This window comes from Enoplosus armatus, chromosome 9, assembly GCF_043641665.1.
Source record: "Enoplosus armatus isolate fEnoArm2 chromosome 9, fEnoArm2.hap1, whole genome shotgun sequence".
NCBI classification, from domain to species: domain Eukaryota; kingdom Metazoa; phylum Chordata; class Actinopteri; order Centrarchiformes; family Enoplosidae; genus Enoplosus; species Enoplosus armatus.
The window spans coordinates 5,498,571-5,524,604 of NC_092188.1; the positions used below are offsets into that span (position 1 = coordinate 5,498,571).

Sequence of the window (26,034 nt, forward strand, 5' to 3'; positions counted from 1 at the left end):
ATATTCATTTCTATATTTACAAAGTTTTCATCTGACAGCAGCAACGAGTGAGCCACAATCAGGGGATACGTGTATCATTGTGTATCTAAATGCCACATTTGGAGAAGACGGTGATATGAATTATCATGAAAAATGCTCTTCATCTTGGCTTTCATGTGGTAAACAACCTGACTTCTCCAGAGTCCGGAAACACATTTTTTTAATAATGTGTCTTAAACAAAAGACTCAAACGCTGGCAGGATTCTTTTGCAGTACTTAGATTGCTGTACAAAGTGAACTCATATCTTAAGAAGGTCCCATGACCTTTGTCCAGCTATAATGAGTTCATCCACAGCTGCCTGTTAGAAATTTGGATTTTGAACATGTAATATCCCTAAATTTAACCAAAAAAAAGCAAAATAAAAACCTAAAACAATGTCTCCATTAGTTACTTTTGATGATGGAGACAGAAGGGGCATTTTAAACATGCACACCAGCTGATCAGTAGCAAGCAAAATGTGTGGAAAACTTCAATTACAGCATGTTAAGATGAGTTCAAACACATAAACATTCCCAAGTTGCTGGTTTTAACCGTGAAGTCTTCTGGGGTGTTTTTCCCATGGGACGTGAATGCAGCTGAAGCCCCGCTGGCGTCGCCACAGTCCAGCCTTCCTCACCGCAGCCTGCTGGCTCCCCAGTCTGGATGACAAGTCTGTCACGGTGAAGCAAGTACCACTTTAGCCCACAGAGGGGCAGTGTTGAGTTGAAAGGGGGTCATCCACAGTAAACAATAGCTCCTCGGTGGGACAGGTGCCTCGCTGCTGCTCTGTGGGAGCGTAAAGTTTGACTCTGTCTTTGCGAGCCCAGGCTTGAAATCATCCCCAAAGTGAGGAGGAGGGAAACTTGCTCTGCTGTTGTGACTGTCACTGAGGTGTTCTCCTGGGGGAGGGGGGTCTGCGGACCGGCGGCAGGTCGTAGTGTCCCGGGATGTGGCTGTTCACGGGGAGGTCGTAGTGGCTTTGGGGGTCCTCGTGTGGAGCGTGACCGAGGGAACTCTGACGCTCTGGGACAAAAGATGATAATCAGACACTGAGAGGTGCAGTTTTTATACGTCTAAAGGCAATAACCCACCTCTTATTCCACCACATTTATTGAAAAAAGGTCTCCTGATCATCTTTTGGGTGTTTTGGTTTTAGACTGGGCAAAATGATGACTTTGAAATTATGAAATTTTATGTTTCAACAACTGGTTCATCTTTGATTCTTTTTCTTTTTGGCGGATTACATCTGTGTGTTGTGTAGTAATGGTACTGAGACTTCTTTGCACTGGTTAGTTTGATGTTGCAGGGTGGTACTAGTATGAAAGGATTTCACATGTTTTAATATACAGATTTATAGTAGAAGGAGTACAAAGTGACGCCTCAGAAAAATAAATGTAGACATACATATTTTCATATCATTTGTTCTGCATTTAAAAGCAAATATCCTCCTTCTCACACAACAAATAAATTTGATTATCCTAAAACTACGATGACACACATCTCCCATCATCGTTTATTAGTCTGACCTCGTGTTGATGTATTACTGGTGTCTACATTCAATAAATACAATAACACGCAGGACTAATAAAAGAACAGCCATCCTCTCTCCTGCTATTCCTCTTCCCCTCACGGTCTTTTCTTCATTTCCATGTAAACAGTCGTTCATCTATCAGGCGTTTTCACGAGGAAGCCCATCCTTCCCATCTGTCAGAGCTCAAATCCCGCTGTTTGACTGATCGGGACTCTAAAAGAAACTTAACGAGTTTTTCATGGTGACGAGAACATTCTTTCTCAGATGCGTCGACAAATGTGTAGTCTGATTGTGATTAACGGTGGAAGGATGAGGCATTTTTTCATGTTCTGCTGTTCAAAGGAATTGCACCAACTGACCTGACAGGGTTCAGAGTTGTTCAGTCTATTTATTGATTAGTCCATCGACAGAAAGATATTCAGCAACTATTTGATAAACAGTCATTTTTCAAGTCAAAATTCAAAACGTTCCCTTATACCTGCCTCTGAATTGACAGGATTTGCTGCTTTTCTTTCTTATGTGATAGTAAATTAAATAACTTTGGGTTTTGGACTGCTGGTTGGACAAAACAAGAAATTTAATGACAGCCCCCCGGCCTTTTGGAAATTCTGATGGGCATAACGAAAATAATTGTTAAGTTGTAGCCCTACGAGGGTGCTACAATTATGAAACTCAACAACACGTTATTACTGAGGGCATGTTAACTTTTGTCTTGTTTCACCTCTCGTCATCTCTTTAAATTCTTCCTCATCGTGCTTGAATATTATTCTTTCTTGAGTCTTTATTGAGGTAAAAGTCTTAGTCCTCATACCTCCTTACATGTGATTGACTCACAGGAATATGAAATGTGACCCTGACTCTTCCTAACAACCTTTTTCTTGTAACACTGATGATGTAGAGGTAGATTTTTATTTACAGGCAACAGTAAAAACTTTCTAATGTGCTGCAGCCTTCGTCCCCACATTATAACAACTTTTTACATCACTGTAGGAGGTCTTAAGTATTGCTCACCTCTGCGTAAGGTGGCCGTGTTGAACGGTGGCGGGCTGATCTCAGTGTACGCTCGCTCTCTGGGCACGGCTGACTTCATCTCCATGTAGCTGCTCTCTGGGGGGCAGAAGGGCAGGCCGGGCAGGTCTTTGATGGTGGCGTAAGGATTCTCGCTGTTCAGAGAGCTGCTGCTCACCGCCACCGTGTCCTTCAGCTCTGTCACCACACAGGAAGCAAAGAGAGAGAGAGAAGTTTAAGCACATGAACATTTGAAGTATGGATGGAGAGTCAGAACGCAGCACAACAGCAGAATCAAAGGTTAAAGTATAACTTTAAAGCATTTTCCTGCACATGTTTTTTATGAGTTATGAGTTCCTGACTGAGGAAAGTTTAAGACATTTTCGTTTTATGGGTTGAGATGATTTAAAGAAAGTCAAATTCCAGTCAAATATTCATTTTTATGAAACCCAAATGTTACTTTGGCTGGTTTCAAAGGTCACTTTTTTTTCTTTTTTTTTTACAAAAGTGATGCTCGTCAACTGTCAATTATGGTGAAACACAAGATTAAAAATGAGAAAAGCGACTGTGAGGCACAGCAGTGCTTTGAGCTAAATGCTAACATTAGCATGTTAGCATGCTGATGTTAAGCAGGTGTAATGTTTACCACATTCATGATCTTAGTTTAGCATGTTGTCATGCTAACATTAGCTAATTAGCACCAAACACCAAGTACAGCTGAGGCTGATGGGAATGTACTTTGTTTTGCAGGTATTTAGTTTGAAACCATCAAGTATTGGACACATTTTGAGCTGATGATAGTTAGATAGCTAGATGAAAAGTACAGAGATGACCAAATTACTATAACTCATTGCAATGTTTAATGTGTGCACCAAAGTTAATGGCAATCCATCCAATAGTTGTTGAAATATTTCAGTCTGGACCAAAGTGGTGGACCGGCCGACCGACTTACTGGCAGACCATCATTGCCATCCAAAGAGATATAATGATGGGTTATAGTTTCCTTTATGGGTGTATGTCAAAATAAATACATTTTAAAAAGCTCAAAATCTTACTTTTTGACAATTTACAAAGCTTTATGTAGCAGCCCCTCGCTGATGTTGTTTTAATGTCCCTACTTCTCTACAGTCGGCCATAGGAGAGGAAAAGGGTGAAAATAGGGTGATAAACTACCTTTGTTGTAATATTTTCCGAGGCTGGCACTGTAGCTGTAGCTCCGGTCGATTCCAAAAGCTCCTGTAAACAATAAAAGACAAATCTGGCGTCTTCATTTTCATTTATGGCAAACTAATCAAAAGCAGATATGCCGCTTCGGAAACCTGCAAAATCAATACCAGGTGAGTAAAAGCTGGCAATGCAACTATAGCTTTTTATGAAGTACTTATTGTTTTTATACTCTTATATTAAATGTGCATTGCTGACTAGAACAATAACCTGTCCAAAAGAAATGTGATGGTCGATAAATTTTGGTGTTGACTATATAAAAAAGAACTTTCTAAGTTTTCTCCTCAGCTGTTGCTCTCTCAACATTTACAGTCTTTCTGTAGTTTTGTTACATGTGGTTTTGAAGGCGTTTATCCATGCAGGTATTTTTTCACTGGAGCCACTGAAAGCTGATATTTTCTGCCTGGTTTTCAATGCCTTTAAGAATGATTATTTTATTGTTAAACACTGTTGTTCTGTGCAGGTGATAAAACTCTTCTTTCCTCTGGCACTCAGAATGAGGAAATCCTTTTAGGTGTGTTAGCAGGAGGTTACATTAGCAGTAAGTTGCAGGTTTAACAGATTATTTTTTATGCAGCTGTGGTCAGGAGGTCAGGAAACCAACTCCTTGCTTTTATTGGCTTGTAAATGTTAATCCACTCATTTCATTTTAATCTACTGCGGCAGGTCTCTCTGCATCAGTGTCTCCTCTGAATGGATAAATTATCCTGAATGTGAATCACACAGTGGAGAGTCACCCAGACGGACCTGAGTCTTTGCGGGGCTCGTGGTGTTTCCAGTCTGCAGGTAGAGTGGCGTTGCTCTCAACCCCAAACAGGCCCCGCCGCTCCCTCTCCATGTTCTTCACACTGCAGAACAGCTGGTTGTTGGTGTTCTGTATGACAGACAGAATAACAAAGCAAGTCAGAAATCATCAATGCAAAGAAAATTAAATTCAAACATGCTTTTGACATGGAGTAACGGCAATTAAATGCAGCACTAATGAGCTGTGACTCACTGGGGCAACATTTTATGGTTTATGATTTCATGGCTCTGAAAAAAACAGCCAGCTGTTGTTGACCGGATGAATTATATATCTGTCCCAGTACTATACTACAGTTGCTATGAGGCCTGAAAACTGCTCAAAGTATCAGATCACTGAGATGACGTGACAGAGTTGACATTCACCTTGATGGTGCGGTCATGGTTGTTGGGGAGGTGCGGCAGTGGAGGCCTGTTCTGGCTCAGTGTGTGGTAGCTGGGGTTGGAGTAGTAGTGGTGGTAACTGTGAGGAACATCTGCAGGCCAAAACAAACACATGGAATCACGTCTGCTGCAGTTAAATTACCTCAAGGTCAATAAAATGCATCTCTGTGGAACGTTAATTACAAAAACCCAACAGTGAGATACAACCAAAACCACATTATGACCAAGAACAACTATAAAAACATCAAAATATAATGATAATTTCTTTTGTAAATGCTAAATATCCCCTGAAGAAAATTAATTGTTACCTAACATTCACTGCTTGGCATTTGGCAAATGATTTCACTCTTTTACATGTATATCAATCGGCATATTACCATTTAACAGTGCAACTTGCATCACAAAATAAGTCAATAACTCTGAAATAGCACCATGCTTTTGTGAAGCAATGAGATTCATAGAAATTGTGATCCACAATTTGAGACACACAGGCACTAAAGACACCACACGATTTGCCATGGTTTAACTTGTTGTTACATCTAATTTGTCATTAATATATAATGATATTATTTCCAGTTATTAAATGCCAGCATTGTACCTTTAGTCTCCTGAACTCTCCTATATCAACCAGTGAGTTCATCGTTACAGATACAGGCTGTGCAGACAAGCCTAGTCTAAATCCTAATGACTTTTTCTCTAGTCTTTGAGTCATTTTGGCAGTCAAAAATAATGTCAACATGTAGTTTCACATAATTAAAAGTAAGTAAAAAGGTTTTTGGAGAAATATCACAAATGCTCATTTTCCTCTTCACTGCTGGACGGGCGTGTGGCAGGCTGAGCTCTGGCAGGGGAACCAGAGACAAAGTAAACAAACTCAGCTGTAGTTAACAAGTCAAGAGAGTGTGTTTCTAGCAGTGGTATTGAAGAGTAAGAAACACACCACCATCGAAACTGACTGAAGTGACATTTGCAGGTTTATAATGCTGTTTAATGTGCTGCAGCTGAGCAGCTAACACGCTATCTAGCCAGCAAACTGTTGATGTTAGCAGTGCACTTTTCCCCGATGAATGTTTGTTTGATTGCTCGCTGACGTGTGTTCATGTTTGTGGTTAGATAAGAAGGAGACCTAACGTGGCTCTTGTGTTGTGTAGCAGGCTGCTGTCTGGCTGTTAGTCAGTGCAACCGTTTGTCTGATGGAAAGGTAAACAATAAAAAACCTTTTGGTGGGATTTACAGAGCAGATATATACATACAGCATGACGTTGTATTTTTTCTAACATAATACGTACTTAACACTGTATGCCCTGATGGAAATATCCTGTGTACTGTACCTGGAACAGCGTATTCAGAGTTCACCGTGCGGCTGGTGGAGAAGGAGACGGTCGGCGTGTTGTTCTGCTTGTCCTTCTGCCTGCGGCGGTAGAGCAGCAGCAGAGCCAGCAGCAAGACCACCAGGATGACGAGCACCACGATGCCGCCGATGGCTCCCCACGACTCCCTCTCACCAGGAGGAAGAGGAACCATAACGCTCCCTGAACGCTCAGACGAGTCTGTCAAACAGGAGGTGGAAAGAGAAATCAGTTTCCACCTCTGAGGTGGAACAAGGACAGCCATAGAAGTCACACGTTCTACAAGCGGAATATCAAGGCAGTGAAATTAAGTTTTCTTCACTTTTCAAGAAAAAGGCCGACTTCAAAAGAAGAGAGGCAGATTGCTGTGCGCGGCCAGTGAAAGTCAGTGCTCCCATATTAATGGGAACAACCTGTTTGTGTCTATACCTTGTTTACAGTCATCTCCTCCACTTTCACACACACAGTCTCCAGTAAATCGGTCACAGATGAGGTTGGTCGGACAGGAGCAGGTCTGAGTACAGAACGGGCCAAAGCGTCCTGGACTGCAGGCTGGAAAACACAAGGTACGTATCACATCCGTGCATTAGACACATGTAACAAGTATCTAACTATGGTGCAAACATAATGAAGCTCCACTTGTGTGGTCATATTTCACCAGGTTTGGGATAAATAGTGGAAGTGGGTGCAACGTAATACAATCACAACTTGTTTCATCTGTCTACATGAATTTTGGTTCAAGTTCTGGAGAAATATTAGACCGTAGAGCTGCATTATACAATTAGTTGACAAACATTGCTTCAATCACTTCTCAAGCAAAAATACTACGCTCTAATTTCACCTTCTCCAATGTGAGGATTTGATGCTTTTCTTTGTCAACTGACGAAGAACAGATAAAATGATAAATTGAGAAAATAATCAGCAGTTTGATGGATCGAATAATCGTTAGTTGCAGCCTTGTCAGACTGTCAATATCTGGGTAATAACAAGTTGCTTTTGCACCAGTAAGTTAATAACATGAGAGGACCCTCTTGGATGTTATGTTGTGACTGATGCAGCCGTATTCCTCTCTCAGCAGTCACATTTCATGTTAGTCACTGGGACATTTCCTGCAGAAGAAGCACTTTTCTAGCTGCTCTATGAAGTTGCACTCACGTATGGAGCAGTCGGTAGCAGTCCAGCCAGGCAAACATTCACAGTGACCGTCCCGGTGGTCGCATGTAGAGTTGTTGGCACAGTTAACACACACTTCAGAACACTGTTTGCCGTAGTAGCCAGCTGGACAAACTGTAAAACACACAAATGTAAAAGGACCTTCACTAGCTTACACTGACATTGTATGTAGAGGAGTTATGTAACATCTATGCCATGTGCCTATGGGTGTATGATTATTGATGTTAATGCCAACCTTGATCGCAGTTGGCTCCAGTGTGTCCAGGTAGGCAATCACACTCTCCTGTCACATGGTGGCAGCGGTAGGACTGGCCACAGGATGGGCACGACATACTGCACTGGTCACCATACATACCAGCTCTGCATTCTGGGAGACAAAGAGATAAAGAGTGAGCCGAGCCAGATGTCAGACTGCGAATCCAGTACACTTCTGCTTTTGATGGGATCATATTTTTTTTGCTCTCTGTCAGCTGGCTGACAACAACACTTACTGTTCTGACAGGTGACTCCCCAGTAGCCTGGGCGACAAACACATGCTCCAGTCTCCCTCAAGCACGTGTCACTGTTGGGGCAATGCTTGAAACAGGTCTGGTTACAGTGGCGCCCCCACAGGCCCTCTGAACATGGCTGGTTACAGCGAGAACCTTGAGGGAAAAAAGGGAGAGTGGATGAAAGAAGCAGTGCAGGCCTGCTCTCAGTGTGTTATAAGAAGTATTCATATCCTTTATGTAAGTAAAAGTAGTCAATGTGAAGAGCGGTTCCTTTAAGCGTTTAAAGTATTGATTCAATAATCTGTAAGTGTTCTGAAAGAAGAAGAAGAAGAAGAAGAAGAAGAAGAAGAAGAAGAAGAAGAAGAGGTTTTGCATGTTTCATTCAAAAAAAAAAAACCAAAACATAAAAATACTGTCCCTATACGTATAAGTTTTAAAAATTAAAACTAATAGCTGCAGGGGAAGTAGAAAATCAGACCGTAACACCTGTGGTATAGTATAAAAAATGGTTGCCAGTAAAGTGAAGTATATGTGATTTGAAGTTAATGGGCAAAAATATGCAAAGTCACTGGTGTTTCCTTTAAGTCAGAGAACAGAACAGTCAGAATCAAAGACAGACAGAGTGGTTTAAAACCTGTGGCTCACTTAGTCCTGTTGGACCAGACTTATCTGTGGTGCCAAAGCCAAGCTGGCAGCGACACCAGGAGGACGTCATCACTTACCCCACCAGCCTGGCAGACAGTGGCACTCCCCTGTGGTAGCTTGGCAGCCGTTGGCATGAACACAATCACACCTCTTCAGGCAGCCTGGCCCAAACGTGCCCATCTGCACATGTGAACAAATGCCAACGGGCAAAGAATTGTCAGGGGAATCTCTTCAACGTTCGGCCAGCTCAGTCAGAGTCAGACAAAATACTACAGTGGCAATGTGTTGTCGTAGAGACAGCCTGGTGGGTTGGCATGGCAAAGACAAGAGGGGCTCACGTCCAAAACACAGATTAAAGCATACAGAGGGTGAAGTAAGGGATGAAAAGCTGGACCGCATTTCTACAGACTGTCCAATCAGAACTGACATGTTAACTGTATAATTATCATCCTAATGATTTGTATATCAGCCTTATCAAAGATAGCAGATCATTTGTCTACTCAGTTTGACATAGAATAAACGTAAAGTTCATTTTTCTTATCTTCTACAGTTAGTTTTATTTTAAGTGGCATGTGTTTTCATGTACTGCTGTGACTTGAGTCCAGGATATTTATTGTTGCTTTGGGAGACAAACGGAGAAGAAGTTAAATATATTGATTATTGTCTGTATTTGTTATTTGTGGTTGTTTGCAATCTACTCCCTTTGCAGAGTGATACGTATAGTACAATTAGTAGGTCTCTAGACATATATATTGTTTTGTATTTGTATTCAAGGTTCAAGGTTTGCGACTGGTTTGACATTATCTGATGTTTCAATATCAGTGTGCCCACCTCTTTACCACTTCATTAACGAATAAATCAAGCTTTACAGCCTCATATCCAGGCATTTACCGGGCACGGTTGGTCACAGCGCGCCCCCTGCCAGCCGGCTGTGCAGGTGCAGGATCCATCTGCAGGATTACATTTTGCCCTGTTGGCGCAGTGGCAGGTGGCGTTGCATCCTGGGCCCCAGGTTCCCTCAGAGCAGGGGGTGGAACAGTCCGGCGCTCGCCAGCCTGCAGTCACAGGTAGGACATGGTAACATGAGAACATGGTTGATAGAAAATTATTGCACCAATTTTGCTCCAGTCATGCATTCGCCAGTCTGTCAACAGGTCAAGCGCTGTCTCTGTGTGAATCTTTTACCCTCTTTGCAGAAGCAAGTCCCGTCAATTGGCGAGCAGTCGACAAAGTTTTTACAGGAGCACTCCAGGGAGCAGTTCTTGCCGTAGGTGCCACTTTTACATGGACTCTCACAGTGAACACCCTGCAATAATAAAACAGGTCATTAGATCTGAGAGCTCCTGCATACCAGCACAGAAAAGAAAATCAAATTGATTGATAAACTTGATTTAGGAATTCATCCACTGATTCCTAGATAAATCATGCTAAACTCCACCACTCACCGTGAACCCGGGGGCACACTGGCAACGGCCGGTGGCACTATCACACACCCCTCCATTCACACACAGGCACGGCTCCAGGCAACCGTGACCGAAGAAACCGTGAGCGCAGGTCTCGTTACAGAACAGTCCTGCCCACCCTGGCTGGCATGTGCATTCTCCTTTCATTGGGTGGCAGCTGGACAATGAAAATAGAGGGAAATATGATGAAATTGCCACAAAAATTCATAGAATTCGGTTGATAAAGATTTGTTCATACATGTACTGAACACTTCTAATACGTTGGGTGTTCCCTCATTATTATCATTATTATTAGGATATGTGTTTTCACTTCTACCACATATTTTTATAGTAATTTTTGACCGGCAGAGCTCTTCTGAAATCAGAAATAATCTCACTGGTTGGAAAAGACATCCCTTCTGGTGGAGCCAATGAATGTGAGGACAATTTGCACACCCACACAGGTGTTTTCAATTATTCTGGTTGATTGGAGAATGATAAAGGTGTGAATGTCCCCACTTTAACTACCTATTAGCCAATCTAGTTAGCTAGCCTGCTGGTCTTCTGTATGACGAAGGAATGAAAATAATCTTAGAAGTCAGCGCTAAGTTTGACCACATTTAGCAAACATTAGCCCTGTCCAGAAGGGGGAAAACCACCCAAGACTGCGGCCTTCAGCAGTCCTTTTTCCAGACACAGGTGGCAGCAACTATAGTTCATCAGCCCCACCAGCATGAGGTGTTGAGGACTTGAGAACACACTTACGAAGGTAAGATTTAAGCTTTATTGGAAGCATCTTCACACAGTGTGCTTCACATTTACAAGAGAAAAGTCTTGATGAGTAACTGAATTTGTAAAACACCTTCAATAAAAAGTAGCACCAATCTGAAACCCTACACCGTGTAAACCATCCAGGACTGGCTTCTCAGGAGTGGATGAGCTAAGGTCTAGATGGAGCTACCAGTAGCAGCTAACATGCCCCAAATTGGCTCTGCTCTCACTGAGGTTTAGCTCAACCACAATTGGATTATTTCTGCCTCCACACAAATGTTTGCATAGCTTACACCCCTTCTTCTTCTTCTTCTTCTTCTTCTTCTGAGAACACCCACTCACCTGAGAGTGTGTTTGTCCTGGCAGAGACAGCTGCGTTCACAGTGCATGCCGTATTTCCCGGGTGCACACATCCTGTCCCTGCAGTGTGGACCACTGAAGCCCGGCTCGCATAGGCAGCCTCCATCGATGTTGTAGCAGCGCGCTCCGTTAGCACAGTCACACACACCTTTACAGTCCTGACCATAAGAGCCTGCAGCACACTCCTCATTACACCTGCGGGCCGGAACACAGACGGTTGCATAGTTGGACAAAAGGAAAGTAATGCATAAGTCTGTTGTTGATTTGCACATGAACCACGAATCTAAACTTCCATTTTGTATTGTGGTTAGTCATGATGTTCACCAACCCAGCTAGTCTGTGATTCTTTAATACCAAACGAGGAGGACAAAATACATAAACAAGGTTTCTCCAGACCGAGCAGTCACTGTCCTTTGGCATGAATCGAGCTATATGACGGCCCTGTGCACAATGATAGTGAAATGCGGCCACAAACACTTGCACATACACACCTGTTGCCAGTGAAACCTTTCGCACACTGGCACTGTCCAGTTTCAGGGTCACATTTGCCCCTGTTGTGGCAGACACACTCCTCAGCACAGTTTGGTCCGAACCTTCCCTCTGGACATCGCTCCGTGCAAACTGCACCCTGCAGTGTAACCAGGGAAAAAAATGTTCATGAGGCAGAAAGTAAACGCAGATGCATCATTGCAAAAACTGGAATGAGACACTAACATTACGACTTAACAATTTATGCAGTTATTCAGAAAAGAATCGGTCAATTTGCTCTCGGATGGGATCACAATCATGTCCCCTCACATTCCAGAAACAAAGAAACCTCCATGATGGATTTTTCCCATAAGTGGAAAAGCTTGCATCTGCATGTCTCCAGAGATGACATGTTGTCTTGAAAATGTCTTTAGAAATAAGTCAGTGTTAAGAAATAGAGACTGCTTGTCCAAAGTTTGGAGCCAGCGGGAACACAACACAAGAGATCATTTCAAATCTGGCAACCACCACGGATAACATAAAGGTTAGTGTCAGTGCAAACTTGAAAACATACCGTCCATCCATGGGGACAAGCGCAGATCCCTTTGCCCCTACAGATACCACCATTCTGGCAGGGGCATCGTGCCTGGCACTTCCGGGGACACGCCTTCTCACAGCTGGGGGGGAAAGGACAGAGTCGTTGCTTAATAACAGCTTAAAAAGACACTCTATGGGTCCTGGGATGAAATTGATTATTCAAGCATCAGCACAAACAGTGGTGTAAAGCAACAAAGTACTGCACTTAAGTACTTCTACTTAACTTGAGTATTTCCTTTTTCTTCTACTTTATATTTTTACTCCACTACAATTCAGAGGTAAATATTGTACTTTTTACTCCACTATATTTATTTGATTACGTAACTTTACTGACTAGTTACTTTAATCAATCAATAAATTATGATATATTATTACAGATTAAATGATGCAGCAGTATACGTAATTATAATTTTACCAGCTGCAAGTGATTAACACATTAATACATCAATAATTATAATGCAATAATATATGATACATTATTTTAAAATGGGCCATTTTGCATAATGAGTACTTTGGTACTTTAAGTATATTTCGATGCTAATACATTATGAATGCAGGACTTTTACTTGTAACACAGTATATCTACATTATGGTATATTAAGTTAAAGATCTGAGTACTTCTTCCACCCCTGAACACAAATATTGACATACTGATGTCACTACTTTCATAGCTTAAAACTGTGTAAATCTTGTAACTCTGGAGCAGTTATATACAGACACACTCGCCATATTATATTCTCTAAAACTACTCTGAAGAAAACTAGTAGAAAAAAGAAGAGAGCAAGAAGAAAACCCAACAGTAGCTCCCAGATTACTATAAAACTTGGCATAACAACAGCTTTGTGGGAGTCATCAGCACGGTTGGAACGTGTCTGCGACCAATCAGATTACTTGGCTGAAACTACCTGTTGTCCAATGTTGGGATATTACATTTTCTAATACACCCTCGAGGTGAAATAACATGGGCAGACATCAAATATACACAATTCATCAAGGAGCTTTAGCCCATAATCAGTATTGCCAAGCCCCCTTTTTATTTAGCTCAGAGCGGTGTGTTGTGCTTTCACATTGGCAGTATGAGAGTTTCCACTAATATGTAGTGGGGAGGAATTTTCATTGCTTACTCATCCTCAGGGGCATCTGAAAAACAGGGTGTAACAGATGACTCACGGATTATAATATAGTACAGCAGGGTCTTTTTTCCATCTTAAAATTAAGTTGTGGAAACAAATAACGAACTGACAGATCTGTGTCTGAAAGACCTCCTGAGACAAATTAAGATAATGAAGTAAAGCGTAATGAAGCGATGTGTTATGAAGTGAGGTATCAAGTGTCTCCTGAATTAAATAATTAACTGTACATACTGTACGTGACTGTAGGGATGGCAATGTCGGTCTGTTGGTTTGGTTCAGACTTAAATATCTGAAAAACTACAAGATGGATGGCCATGAACTTTTGTACAGACGTTCATGGTCTCCAGAGGATGAATCCTACTGACTCTGATGGCCCCGTCTTTTCCACTTGCACCAGCAAGATGTTAACATTTTTGTTTTTTTGTAAAATATCTAAATAACTGTTGCCATGACATTTAGTACAAACATTCATGTTCCTCCCAGGGATGAATTGTAATAACCTTGGTGACTGCTTGGCTTTTCATCTAGCGCCATCATCAGGTCAAAATTTTAATTTCTCGGATACTTGACCAAATACCTGGAAAACTAATGGCATTCCCATCAGCCTCAGCCTTACTTTGTGTTTAGTGCTAATTAGCAGATGTTAGCATGCTAACACGCTAAACTACAGGTGAACATGGTAAACATTATACTTGCTATACATCAGCATGTTACATTGTCATTGTGAGAATGTTAGCATGCTGATGTTAGCATTTAGCTAAAAGCACCACTGTGTAAGAAAAGCCTCACAGAGCTGCTAGCGTAGCATGACTCTCAGATAAGATTGTGTGTTTGTAAACCCGCTTATCTCAAATAGGCTCTTTGAGGGATGAAGAAAGTACTCTGACTTTAATTGAAAATAATCTGTATGTAATTTCAATTTCAGAAATATTAAAACTGTGAAAAGGGGAGCCGTTCCAAAATGCTATATTTATCGTTATTAATGTTTATCAGTGTCTTTCTATATTTACAAAAACAATACAGAATCTTTGTGCACTTACAAAGTCCCAGTGAATCCGTCCCGACATAAGCACTCTCCGGTTGCTTTATCGCAGGATCCTCCCGTCCCACACTTGCACCTCTGCGGGCAGCCCTTCCCGAAGGTTCCTGGTGGACAGGACTCCTCGCAGTAGCGTCCTATGAACCCCGGAGGACACTGACACCCCCCCTTGACAGGATCGCAGAGGGCTCCGTTCTCACACTTGCACTGCTGACTGCAGGTTGGCCCCCAGTGTTTGTCATCACAGGCTGAAAGGTAACAGGACAAACTGTTTATTGATTATGAAGAATACTGATCCAGACTATGTTTAGCTAAGACGTTGACACATATCCTCTAATTCTTCTGGTTTATTTGTGATAAATTGTCTTTCAAGAACATGAATTGGGACTTTAGACTTTTGATTTATGTGATTTGCTTTGTGTGTTTGTTTAATCTCAATCTCCAAATTTGCTTTGCTTTACTGGATTCAGTTTAATCTCAGTGACTACCTACCTACCTGCGGAAAAATGGATCCAATGAAATTCCACCTGAATTTTTAAAACTTATTTGTTCAGATTTTTTTTTTTTCAGTGACGCCACTACTCCTGCAGTTAAACAGCTACACACATTCACACCAGGGAGGTTCTCACTTTCATTGCCCACATTTTCCAACGACTCAAACCAGTCAGCTTCCAGTAAAACGCCTGCCTCTCTAAACATTGGGTCAAAACTACTCTGCAATGCTGGAAATAAAAACACTGAAGCAAAATAAGATTACACATGATTTTAGTAACTTGCAGACAGTGTATGTATGATCATTTTGTGACAGTTTAGTTTTTCTTTAATTAAATATAATTCCCAGACACTGTGGTGTACACTTACACTAGTATATGATGTCACCAAAAACAAATAAACAGCAACAAATCTGGTTAAATTCAATGCGTTCAGCAGCACAGGGAAGAATAACAGGACAGAAACAAGAGAGGAAGAGTGCATGGGGGAAGTACTGACTCTTCCACACATTACTGTGTATCCCCCCCCCATGCCTCCACATCCAAATCCTCCCCTTTAGCCCAGGAGTGTTATATTACCAACAAATAATGTCAAATGGGCAGGGAGATTTGCATGGAGCTCACAGGACGGAGGAGTTTTAAATGGTTAATTTTACAGAAGCCTGAGGGTCGGCTCCGGGGGGGTTAGCGTGCAGTGGAGATTCACACAAGGTTTGGATTTCAATTCACGATGAAGAGATCTCAGTCCACTGGGTCGTGTTATGAGAGCCCAAATTGGTCAAGGATGCATTCTTCAAATTTCTCATCAATAACTTGAACTGTCTTGGACGCTGGACAACATCGAGAAACTGTGATATCCAATAGCACCGACGTAACACATGCATGGGCTTCAGTTATCTCCTCAAGCTCAAAACGATTCCAACGATTTCATGCTGACCCCTCTGAATCTTCCTTTATGAGAACAGCAGATATTCATGCACAGAATCAACTGGCCTGAGCTACATGTCTTAAGTGTCCATGTTCCCAGTTTCTACCTTTGCCTCTGCTGCACATTAGGCCCTGCCACAGCTTTGAAAAGTACAAGGACTGCTTTGACATTAATTACACAGAGGGTAGAGTAGAGCCAAATTTGGCCTGGAGCAAAGCGCGCTGCCATGGACTGCAGTGTTTATTGCACTAACTTGGAGCAGGACCCTTGCCTCTTTTGTTTAAAGGAATCATAACTTCACTTGTGTTCTGTGTGGGCATGGGAGAGGGGGTTCTGCCGCAGTGTGTCACATTGAGTAATGAGAAACTCAGCTGGAGCAGCGATTATGTTTACACAGACATTCTCCAGGACAGCAGGGGAGATTTACTGAAGGGTCTGCGGGGTTGATACATCCAGACAGTACACGAGTGAATGGGTGAAATTTACCAGATTGGACTTTTTAGCAAACCAGCTGGCAGAGTCCAAGCCCTCCACTGACAAATATCAAAACTCTTCCCATCTGTTTGTTTATCTGCATGTAAACATACATCCTCAAGTACAAGACTTTCTCTAACAGTGTTGCTGAGTTTGGCCGCCTTCATTAGAAACACATACCGAAGCTTAAGTGTGTCTAACTTTGATTTAATAATTGTAATGGCAAACACGGATCAAACCCAAATTGCCAGAAGTTTGACATTTGACATCAAAGGAGCATTCATGGCCAATTTTCCCTCTAAGTGTTCTGCATCTGTGCATGATAGTTCAGTGACGTGTTTGATTCATGTTTGATTATTTGTCACAGTGACACAACAAAACACAGTGGTACGGAAGTGCAAACCATGACATTTCAGAAAGCATGACCTCTCTGAAAACTCTTTTTATGTTTATTTTACATAAAAAAAATTGACTAAACAAAAAACCTAAGTGATAGAAAACGAAACAAAAGCATAAAACCCAACAGAATGTAAGATTGTATTCCAGATAGGATATAAAGATCAATTAAAGACCCTGAAAACCCGTTTTCTCAATTAGCTTCCTGCTACACTTCAGTATGAGCAATGAGCGTCCTACATGAACACACAGTTTCTGCCAAAGTAAGATCAGTTTAGGTTGTTACACGTCTGTATTTGTGTTTTTGTCTGTGCTCTTCTTGCTGGCTTAGAGTAACACAGGCTCAGTTGGAATAAATGTCATCTACTTCCTTGCTCCAATCAGGATTTAGCATTTCAGCCAAAAATCCACTGAGTCTTAATATTTAACACTTTTCTCAAAACTTTGACTTATTTGTATATATTATATATTTAGTGTTCTTTATAAAAACTGATTGACACACGCTTTAGAACTGGCATCTCTTGACTGTCCTGTATGAGGAATGCACACTGATATGGTGGGAAAATTCTTCCTTTTCCCCTGAGAATTGTCAAAGCGGCGGTTTGGGTTTTGCTTTGCGTCCAAAGTCCACATAATCTCTTGGACATCTAACCGACCTCCAGCTCTCCGGGTCCCTCTTTCAAAATCTGTTCTGAAACGAGGCTTATTTAACGCATAAAACACTTTGACATGACATTTTTTAGCTCCCAATGAGCCACATTCCTGCCTTTCTCTTACCTCAATCATTGTCACTACCACCATATTCCCATTTTTCCATCCCTCCTCTCTTTTTGTCACCTTCTTTCATGTATAGAGCGAAGAGTATTGAGTATACTTGTCCCTCCTCTCTTCTATTCTCCATATTCAGTCCTAAGAGTGTTCAGTATGGAAACCTCAGGCCCCTCTCCTCTTTCCCATAGCTAGATAGCTAAACACACAGGCATCCAGGAAGTGTCAGGGCTTATTCTGCCAAAAAAGACTATTGGACGATACAGTGGAGCCAAGGCCGGAGAGAGGAGGAGGAGGAGTGGAAGAAGAGAAAAGAGCAGAGTGAACAAGTGAAAACAAAGGAAAAAAATTAAGTAAGGGTTAGGGAGTGTAAGGAGAGACGGAGAAAACTGAGCCATGCAAGAGAAAGAGAGTGGGGTAACATTTTCCATTTCCCCTTCCCATCGTCCCCCTGTCAAGACGTCAACCGCTACCCGTTAGAGCTAATTCCTCCTCTCTGCAGAGGAAAATGGAGGAGGGCTGTGTACTATTGACCCAGCTGACTGCGATGAAACCAGCTGAAGGTAGTGGAAAACTTCATTTTAGTGAGGGCAACAGCAGCCCCGCAAAATGTGGTTCTGGTTTCACACTCCACGTTTGTTTGGACGATCAAATTTAAGGAGATTTCAGACAAGACAAACTGGGTTAGACTCACTGCTCTGAGTTGGTGCCTTGAATAACTGTTATATAACCATTTCTGCTGACTTCAGTTTTGTAAAATAAGTCATAACGAGTGGAAGGAGCAGGTTTAATGTCTCTGTCTTAACTCTGTTTTATTGACTATGGCAACTTTCAGTATATCATACAGTATTACAGTATAACTTATTGCTATTTTGTTTCATGTTTGTTGGAGTATAACTTTTATTACACATGATTGTTTTATCCTTTTTACTTTAGAGCACCAAATATTGCTCAAAATTAAAGATATTATTGTTACTATTACTATTATTAATTTTGAATAGTAACTGTGAGTGAGAGGTGGAGGTGCAGCTCGGTGTCCCTCTGGTCTAGTGAACTGGTTTCTGGACTGAGGCTGACATCAATGACTCATTGCTGTGCATGCGGTAATGCTCCCTTGCTGTTTCCAGTGGAAAGGCTTTCTGCGTGTGATGGATTGGAGCATGTGAAGATCAGCCACTTGACTAATGGCCAGTTGTCATTTCCTGTTGTGTATGTGAAGTTTATTTGTGTGTGCGCACCTGTAGAGACAGGGGAAAGAGAGAAAGCGATGGGAGGGAAAAAAGCAAATGAGAGAGTGAGAGTGAGGAAATGTCTGTGAGTGAGAGGAAAAGGCTGATTCATACCGCTGGAACAGTCGTCGCCTCGCCAGCCTCCCTCACACTGGCAACGGTCTGGAGCGACACATCGACCGTGGACGCACTCCTTGGTGCAGCGGGCTGTTGATGAGAATCACACTTTATTAACTGACCAAGCTTGGTGGAGAATAGTCAGCTGAACATAAGAGTGAGGCGTGCAGTCGTGTGAAGCTGCTGCACAGCATAGAGTGCAGATCAGATTGGATAGGACAGTGGTTGCCAACTTTTTCTGTCATAGCCCAATAAGATCATCAACACGCACAAATAATTATATAAAAGTGGATATTGTTACAATAATTGTTTTTCACACAAGACATAGTGATTTTTTTTGTCTTTTTTTCAACAAGCCCTCCATATTAAATGAAAAAATACGTCTGCCACTATCAGCAGGACGAATTCGTCTGTCTGTTCCTTCCAAAACTGTAACAAATCACTGGTGACGAACTGTTTTATGATGGTTAAGGTTTGGTTTAGGCACAAAAAAACAACTTTGGTTAAAATAAGTACTTTGTTAAGGTTAGGGAAACATTGTGATTTGGGTTAAAATAATGTCTTCGTTAAGGCTGGGGACCTTCGTCGTCACGGTTACAACAATAACCACGTGGTTAAGGTTAGGCAACAAACGTGGTTATGCTTAAAATGTTGACTGTGGGTTGGAAATGGGAAGCGAACAGCAGTCTCCCATATTAAAGTCCAGTGTTTCGGTGTTTTGATGGTATTACTACCACTTAGTCCAAATGCTTTTAGCTTTGTATTTTAACGTCTTTGTTCATGTGTTAACTAGTTTCCACACAATCTCAAATGCAGCACAAAGTGTTCAGGTGTTCCCTCAAGTTGGAGGAGGTCCTTTGCAACTGACCCTAGCGTAGCTGGTAGTTTATTTGTTATTGTGACAATAAATTTCACCAATTTGTAATCCTATTTTTGTTTTTTTTGTTTTTTTACCAAATCCTACTTGTTATTTATTTTTGATTAGCTGAGCTTCTCCACAATCTTTCCACATACACACTGGTATCTGCAGAAGTACCCACTGGTTGGGAATCACTGGTATTGGACATATAAAACTATTATCACAGACTATAACACTTTGACTAAACTTCTCCTTTTCTGATATATAGAACACCAACTGAAAACTCATCAGCCAGCCATTAAAATATAATACATATTAAATATTAAAAGTCTCCTTTTACACAAACTATGTGTGAAATGTGAAGCACTTTGTATGGAAAGAGTGCTACAGAAATGTTCATTATTATTATTATTGTTTTTATTATTATAGTTATTATTAAAGACCAAGCGCCTGTTAAATCTATTTCAAAAGTGCACTATTTCAAGGGTGTTTTGTATTCTATCAAAAATCTATTTTTCCCTCTAAATGTTTCCACCCATCATAAAGAGAGCGACAGCTGGGCTCAGCCGTACAATAGAAAGCACTTGTGTTTGATGCCATTCATACTGTCAAGGAGCTTCCTCTTAGAAAGAGTGTCTTTGAGTTGTGTGCTGCTATTAATTAAGTTAATTCAAACATGCATTTATGGCTGACGATTAATAATTCTGCCAGAGATCTCTTTTCATCTGTTACACTAGACAAGTGTTTTCTAACCACATGCCACTGAGAACTACTTGTTTTTTTCTTTCCATCCAAACACAATAAACAATAATTTCCCTGATTATTTTCCTCTCTAGTTGAAGGTGTGTGAGGAGTGGAGGCTGGAAATGTGGGGGGATCTAAGAAAGGACTAACATGTCATCAAATGAAGGAGGTAAGTGTAATTATATCTAATTATATGTATTTAAAAAATCAAAAAAACATTGTATGGAAAGTGGGTTTAGGAGAAGTCATAGATGACATGTTGGAAGCAGAGATATTTCAATTATAAAACTCAAAACAGCGATCAGTGGGCTCCAGTTTGGCTTTTCTGATGTCAGTCAGTAAAATCAAAGGCTTTTGTGTTTGACAAGAAAAGAAAACCTACACACACTCACACATAAATACACACACAAAGGCAGTGTTGCATGAGACTGCTGCGAAAGGTGGCTCAATAACAAGTGACCAAAAATGCATATTATCTCTGCCGAACGCCAAACATTTATCTCCAAAATGTCAGTTTTTCAAGCACAAAGCACAGAAACCTTGTTATTACCATCATGCATGTCTGAGTTCATCCACTGATGTATGAGACGGTTTGTAAAGCTATGAGGCCATGTATGGTTTCACTTTATTTATATATGTCACCGCTGACTGTCAGCAATAACAGTCTGTCAGTTCGGTATTTTCAAATCTATCTGTCGTTTATCTTAACTACTGCACCCATACATTTACTGTGACCATAAATTGACAATTAACTTTACCGTAAAATGCTAAAAGTTAAGATTAGGTTGATGATTACTTAAGTCACATAAAAAGCTGAGTTTGTTAGGCTGATATCATGGTAGCTGAATCATGAATCAAACCCATATGTAGGAATGCTTCAAACATATTTGATTTTGATTTATTTATGGATCTACAAAACATACTGAATTCAAAGGATAATATGTTAAAGTGAGGACATTTATTTTTTTTATTTCCAGCATGGGCCAAAGATATTAGAAGACAGACACAAAACATGCAATGTAAAATTAAACAAGAAAAATCTGAAGATCCAAAATGATATCAGTCCAAACTAAACCAAAACTAAATAAATATCCACATCAAAACACCTAAAATACTACACAAAACCCACTGATGATATCCTTCATATGATGCAGTTTCTGTTGATCGACCCTGAGCAGTACAGGCAGCCGTGCCACACCTCTGAATCAGTAACAGATGTTTAGGTGATGAAATAATAGTTGCTGAAATGATGTGAAATCCTTGAACTGAAATGAAAATGTTAATGTTACTAAGACGAAGGGTTTTCATAGTGAGAGAAACAAACACTTCACAGTTTTTAATTCCAGCTAGCACAGCCTGTATATATTGTACATTTCAGCACGAGAAGCGGGAACAGAACCCATAATTGTGGTAATTCCAATGAAATGTGATGATTATATTCTCTCGTTGCTTCAATTGCAAACAGCCATTTTGGTTACTGCCAATAGGGTCTCCTTCACATGTGCACCCATGGCTGCACTGTGCAGTACAGGGCTTCAACATCAAACCTGCAAATGGATTGTTTTATATCTCCTAACAAAGAGCCATGTTTTCATGGTTTACATGGAACCAGAATACTGCTGTAACTGGGAAATAATCAGATTAAAGAGGAATCAAACAGAAAAATGCATATATCTGCATATTTCTTGACTTCATCTATATATTTTTCTTATATTTTTTGAGATAGCCCTTCATGATTCTGTTTATACACAGTGTTAGTTTTCAGTGTACTACTGATTCTGGCTTAGAGGTATGTATTGACCATGTGTGGTTATAGCTACACCCATGGGTGGGACCAGGGCCGTAGCTACCATTGAGGTAACTGATTTCATGTCCTCTGTATTTTTTCTGGGATTTTGGGCAACCAAGGAGAAAAGTACATTCTATAAATAAAAAGTAAGACTTTGTGGATATTTCACAGGCTCATTCCAATAATTAAAACATCACACTTTCACTTTCAGATTTCCTGCTGTCTGTCTCACCAATAAAAAAGTATGCAGGCAAGTGGATTGTTAAAAGGACTCCATAATTACTTACGGACACATTTGTCTCTGCTCTCGTAATAGCCTGGGCAGCACTGGTACCTCTTCCGGTAGTCTGTCTTCACCGCCTGCCTGTAGGCTGTCTTGTAGGTGATCCTGAAAGAATAACACAGTCAAACAGGACGCTTTGACCCTCCACTGACAGGAACAGGAAGTCAGCCCAACAGGAAATGAGTCATCACGCCGCTGCTACCTGTGGCGCGTGCATCTGTAGGAGGTCCGAGGGTCCGAGCAGGGCTCCTCTGTCACGTGGTCGTAAGGATGCGAGTAGGACTCTTTCACTGAAGTGGTGAAGCTGAAAAGCAGAACAACGCACACACTATAAATCATTCACAGTCAGAGGAAAGACATATCCAGCTCTAAGAGAGTAGTTTAACTTTTGAACAAGGACCATGTTATTTGCCTGAAAAGGGGGATTTTTTTTTAGCCATGCTAGCGGTGTTGTTCAGTCTGGTCCACCACTTTGGTCCCACTGAAATATCCCAATACTATTAGGTGTGCCTAGATAGCTATGATATTTTGAATGAACAGCCATGGTCCAGATTAATGGCTCCTGTCAACAATTAGTCGACCTCTATTGCCTCTACTCTACTGTTGATCATTTTGGACATTTTTTAAGCAAAAATACTGAACCTTCTGTGGCTTCAGCTTCTCAACTGTGAGGATTTGATGCTCTTCTTTGTCATATATGATAGTAAACTGAATATATTTAGGTTTCATGCATAAAACAATTAATCGATTGATTGAGAAAAGAGTCAGTCATGACAATTATCGTTATTTGCAACCCTAGATGACTTTGGCGATCCCCTGACTTTCATCTAGTGCCACCGTGAGGTCGACATTCCTGGTTTTGAGTGAAATGTCTAAACAACTATTGGAGGGATTGTCATGACATGCGGTGCAGGCATTCATGTCCCCCTCAGGATGAACTGTAATAACTCTGGTGATCCTCTGACTTTCTATACAGCGCCATCATCAGGTCACAATTTAAACTTGACAAACACTTTGGTTTGTGAACAACTACTTCATAACGTTCCCATCAGCCTCAGCTGTACTTTACTAAATGTTAGCATGCTAACACACTAAACTAAGAAGGTGAACATGGTAAACATTATAGGGCCTACCTGCTAAACATCAGCATGCTAGCATTGTAGCATGTTAGCATGCAGTCTCACAGAGCTGCTAGCATGGCTGTAGTCTCTCAGTCTTATTTCAAAATACATTAGTTACAAAAGTTATATCAGTTGTACTTTCTTTGTCCACTTGTTAGGAATTATGCAAATTCAAAAACATTCATAAAATTGGCTCAGATGAAAGTAAAAACCCCATCAACGCTACTAAGACATGCTAAGACATGTCCTTCCACTTTTCTTGGATTTGAAAAGTGGATTTGTGAGCTGTTGCAAATGATTTGACAGGTATGGATTTATGTCAATAGCTATATATATATATATATCGGGTTGTAAAATAGCAATGGCCACTAGGTGAGTGCTTTTGAATTTAGACTTTGGTGGGTGTGATAGTTTACTCTGATAGGCAGGTAACCAACTATCAATATCTATTCTGCAAACCAATTTCCGTGGTAAAGCAGCAAAAGTGGCTGTTGAATTTTGCATAGAGGTGATAGAGAAAGTTAGTTTCCTGCCACTACAGAGAAAGTTCACACTCACATAAACACAGTGATGTTATGTCAGTGTGTTTGTTATGATAAATGAATGTCTTGACCAACTGCTGACCCTCGTGAATCCTGTTAAAACCATAAAGTAAACTTTCAGCAGTATGTATGCAGCACTGTATGAGAAAATATGTTTAATTGGATACAACAACAGCGACATTTATTTGTTTGTCACAGTCAAACAGGCCTCACCTCTCCCACAGGCTGCACACATTGGGGTCTCTTGGGTTCAGAGAGTAGCTCAGACCAATCAGGAAGCTAAAAAGCAGCAAGACGGCGGAGCTCTGCAGAGTCGGCATGGTCCTGAGGGAAAAAAAAGACAAGACATTTACAGAGGGATGCAAAAACCCAAACATTACAACAAGGACGGCACAGAACCAAAACATATTTCATATTGTTATCAGGGGAAACAAATACAGAAGGCGGACACAATAAAAGCAACATTTGTACAATGCAAAGCGGCCTGGTTCTGCAACAAATACGTAAGCTTTTGATGCTTTGTTTAACTCTATGGGCATTTCTGAGGTTGTTTAATTGGATTTCATTATATTGGAAATTATTAACAGTATTCTGTTAACCTCAGGTAGATTCATATGCCTTCATATATATGTTTTTTTCACTCCGTGACAAATCTTGGCAGCCTTGAAACACAGAATAACCTCAGTAGTGCTCTGTGAGGCAAACGCACAGTGGAAAATGTTGCACACACATATACAAAAAAGTTCCATTCAAGCTCTCAACTAGAGATTTACATTCATTGTTTTTGTTTTTCATTTACTATAATTAACATTTCCCAGCAGGGCGGATTGAAAGATTCATTGAAAACTGGTTCTCAGTACCTATAAATTGCGGTTAAGATTTAACCTCTGACTGTAAAAGAGTTCATTAAACGCTCAGCAGAGGTGAGGCAAAGAGCCAGACTTGAAGTGTAACACTGTCTGCTCCCCGCCAAGCTCCCCACCGTCTCAACAGGGTACATAAAACACAGGCATCAGGAGACAACCTGACAGCAGACAGGATAGATGCGGTAGAGTGAGAGCATAAGAAGGAAAGAAAACGACAAAGAGGAGGATCAGAGTCAAGAAATGTGACTCCCAACTTCATCCTGACCCCTATCAATCAGTGCTGCTGTGAAGCCTCCACGCTCCTCTGCTGTCCCCTTCCACACTCCAGCAGCATCTGGATCCGATCAGTGCATCGGCCCAAGAGAGCGGCACAGGGTCGGCACGGGGACCCTGTTGGGCTCTCAGGGAGCAAAAGGGAGGCCATTTTTCCCCCTTAAAAATATCCCATGGAAATGAACAGAAGTTCAGCAGACCAGTGGTGTGAGCCCTCTGGTAAAAGCATCGTGGGAACAGCATTTCTAGAAAACGGGAACGTCATGTTGACACAGGATCGGTCAGGCCTCTTCCCCTCTGTTTTCTCAACAAGTCCCGTCTGACAGAATTACTGTACCGCAGCTTCTCATGTCATCTCCACACGGCCTTAGGGAGATTTCTGATATGTTGGGACAGTGACATGGCAGCCACGGATCAAGATTATCTTCTTCTGTCAAGCGACTCGTGAAAAAACATCTCAGGTCTCAGAAGAATAAGTAACAACAAATGTCTCTTTTTGTTTCACAACACGTTTCACAGATTGTGTCTTCTGAGAATTGTATGATCACTGTCACTTGGCTGTCATCACATCTAAATTTAGGCAAAAGTAAGATACACTTCAACCTAACTCAGCAGTCTGCAGCCCTACTAGCAGCTCTGTGAGGCTGTTCTCAGGCACAGCAGCATTTTGAGCTAAATACTAAAGTCAGCATGCTAAATGCTCACAATTACAATGCTAA

The 26,034-nt window shown here is 41.2% G+C and overlaps 1 protein-coding gene across 1 annotated transcript; it reads right to left on the minus strand.

Annotated features, from left to right (window-relative positions):
• Positions 1 to 902: 902 nt before the first annotated feature.
• pear1 (platelet endothelial aggregation receptor 1) lies at positions 903 to 24,496 on the minus strand. Its single transcript, XM_070912597.1, has 22 exons — positions 24,390 to 24,496; positions 22,716 to 22,817; positions 22,518 to 22,618; positions 18,836 to 18,928; positions 14,437 to 14,683; positions 12,241 to 12,343; positions 11,690 to 11,826; positions 11,181 to 11,393; positions 10,071 to 10,245; positions 9,811 to 9,931; positions 9,517 to 9,680; positions 8,703 to 8,805; positions 7,981 to 8,133; positions 7,725 to 7,856; positions 7,472 to 7,603; positions 6,746 to 6,868; positions 6,299 to 6,517; positions 4,950 to 5,059; positions 4,530 to 4,656; positions 3,732 to 3,794; positions 2,562 to 2,756; positions 903 to 1,042 (listed from the first exon to the last, which is right to left on the minus strand). The coding sequence occupies exons 1-22, from the start codon at positions 24,494 to 24,496 to the stop codon at positions 903 to 905; spliced, it is 3,060 nt and encodes a 1,019-aa protein (XP_070768698.1).
• Between the last annotated feature and the right edge of the window lie 1,538 nt (positions 24,497 to 26,034).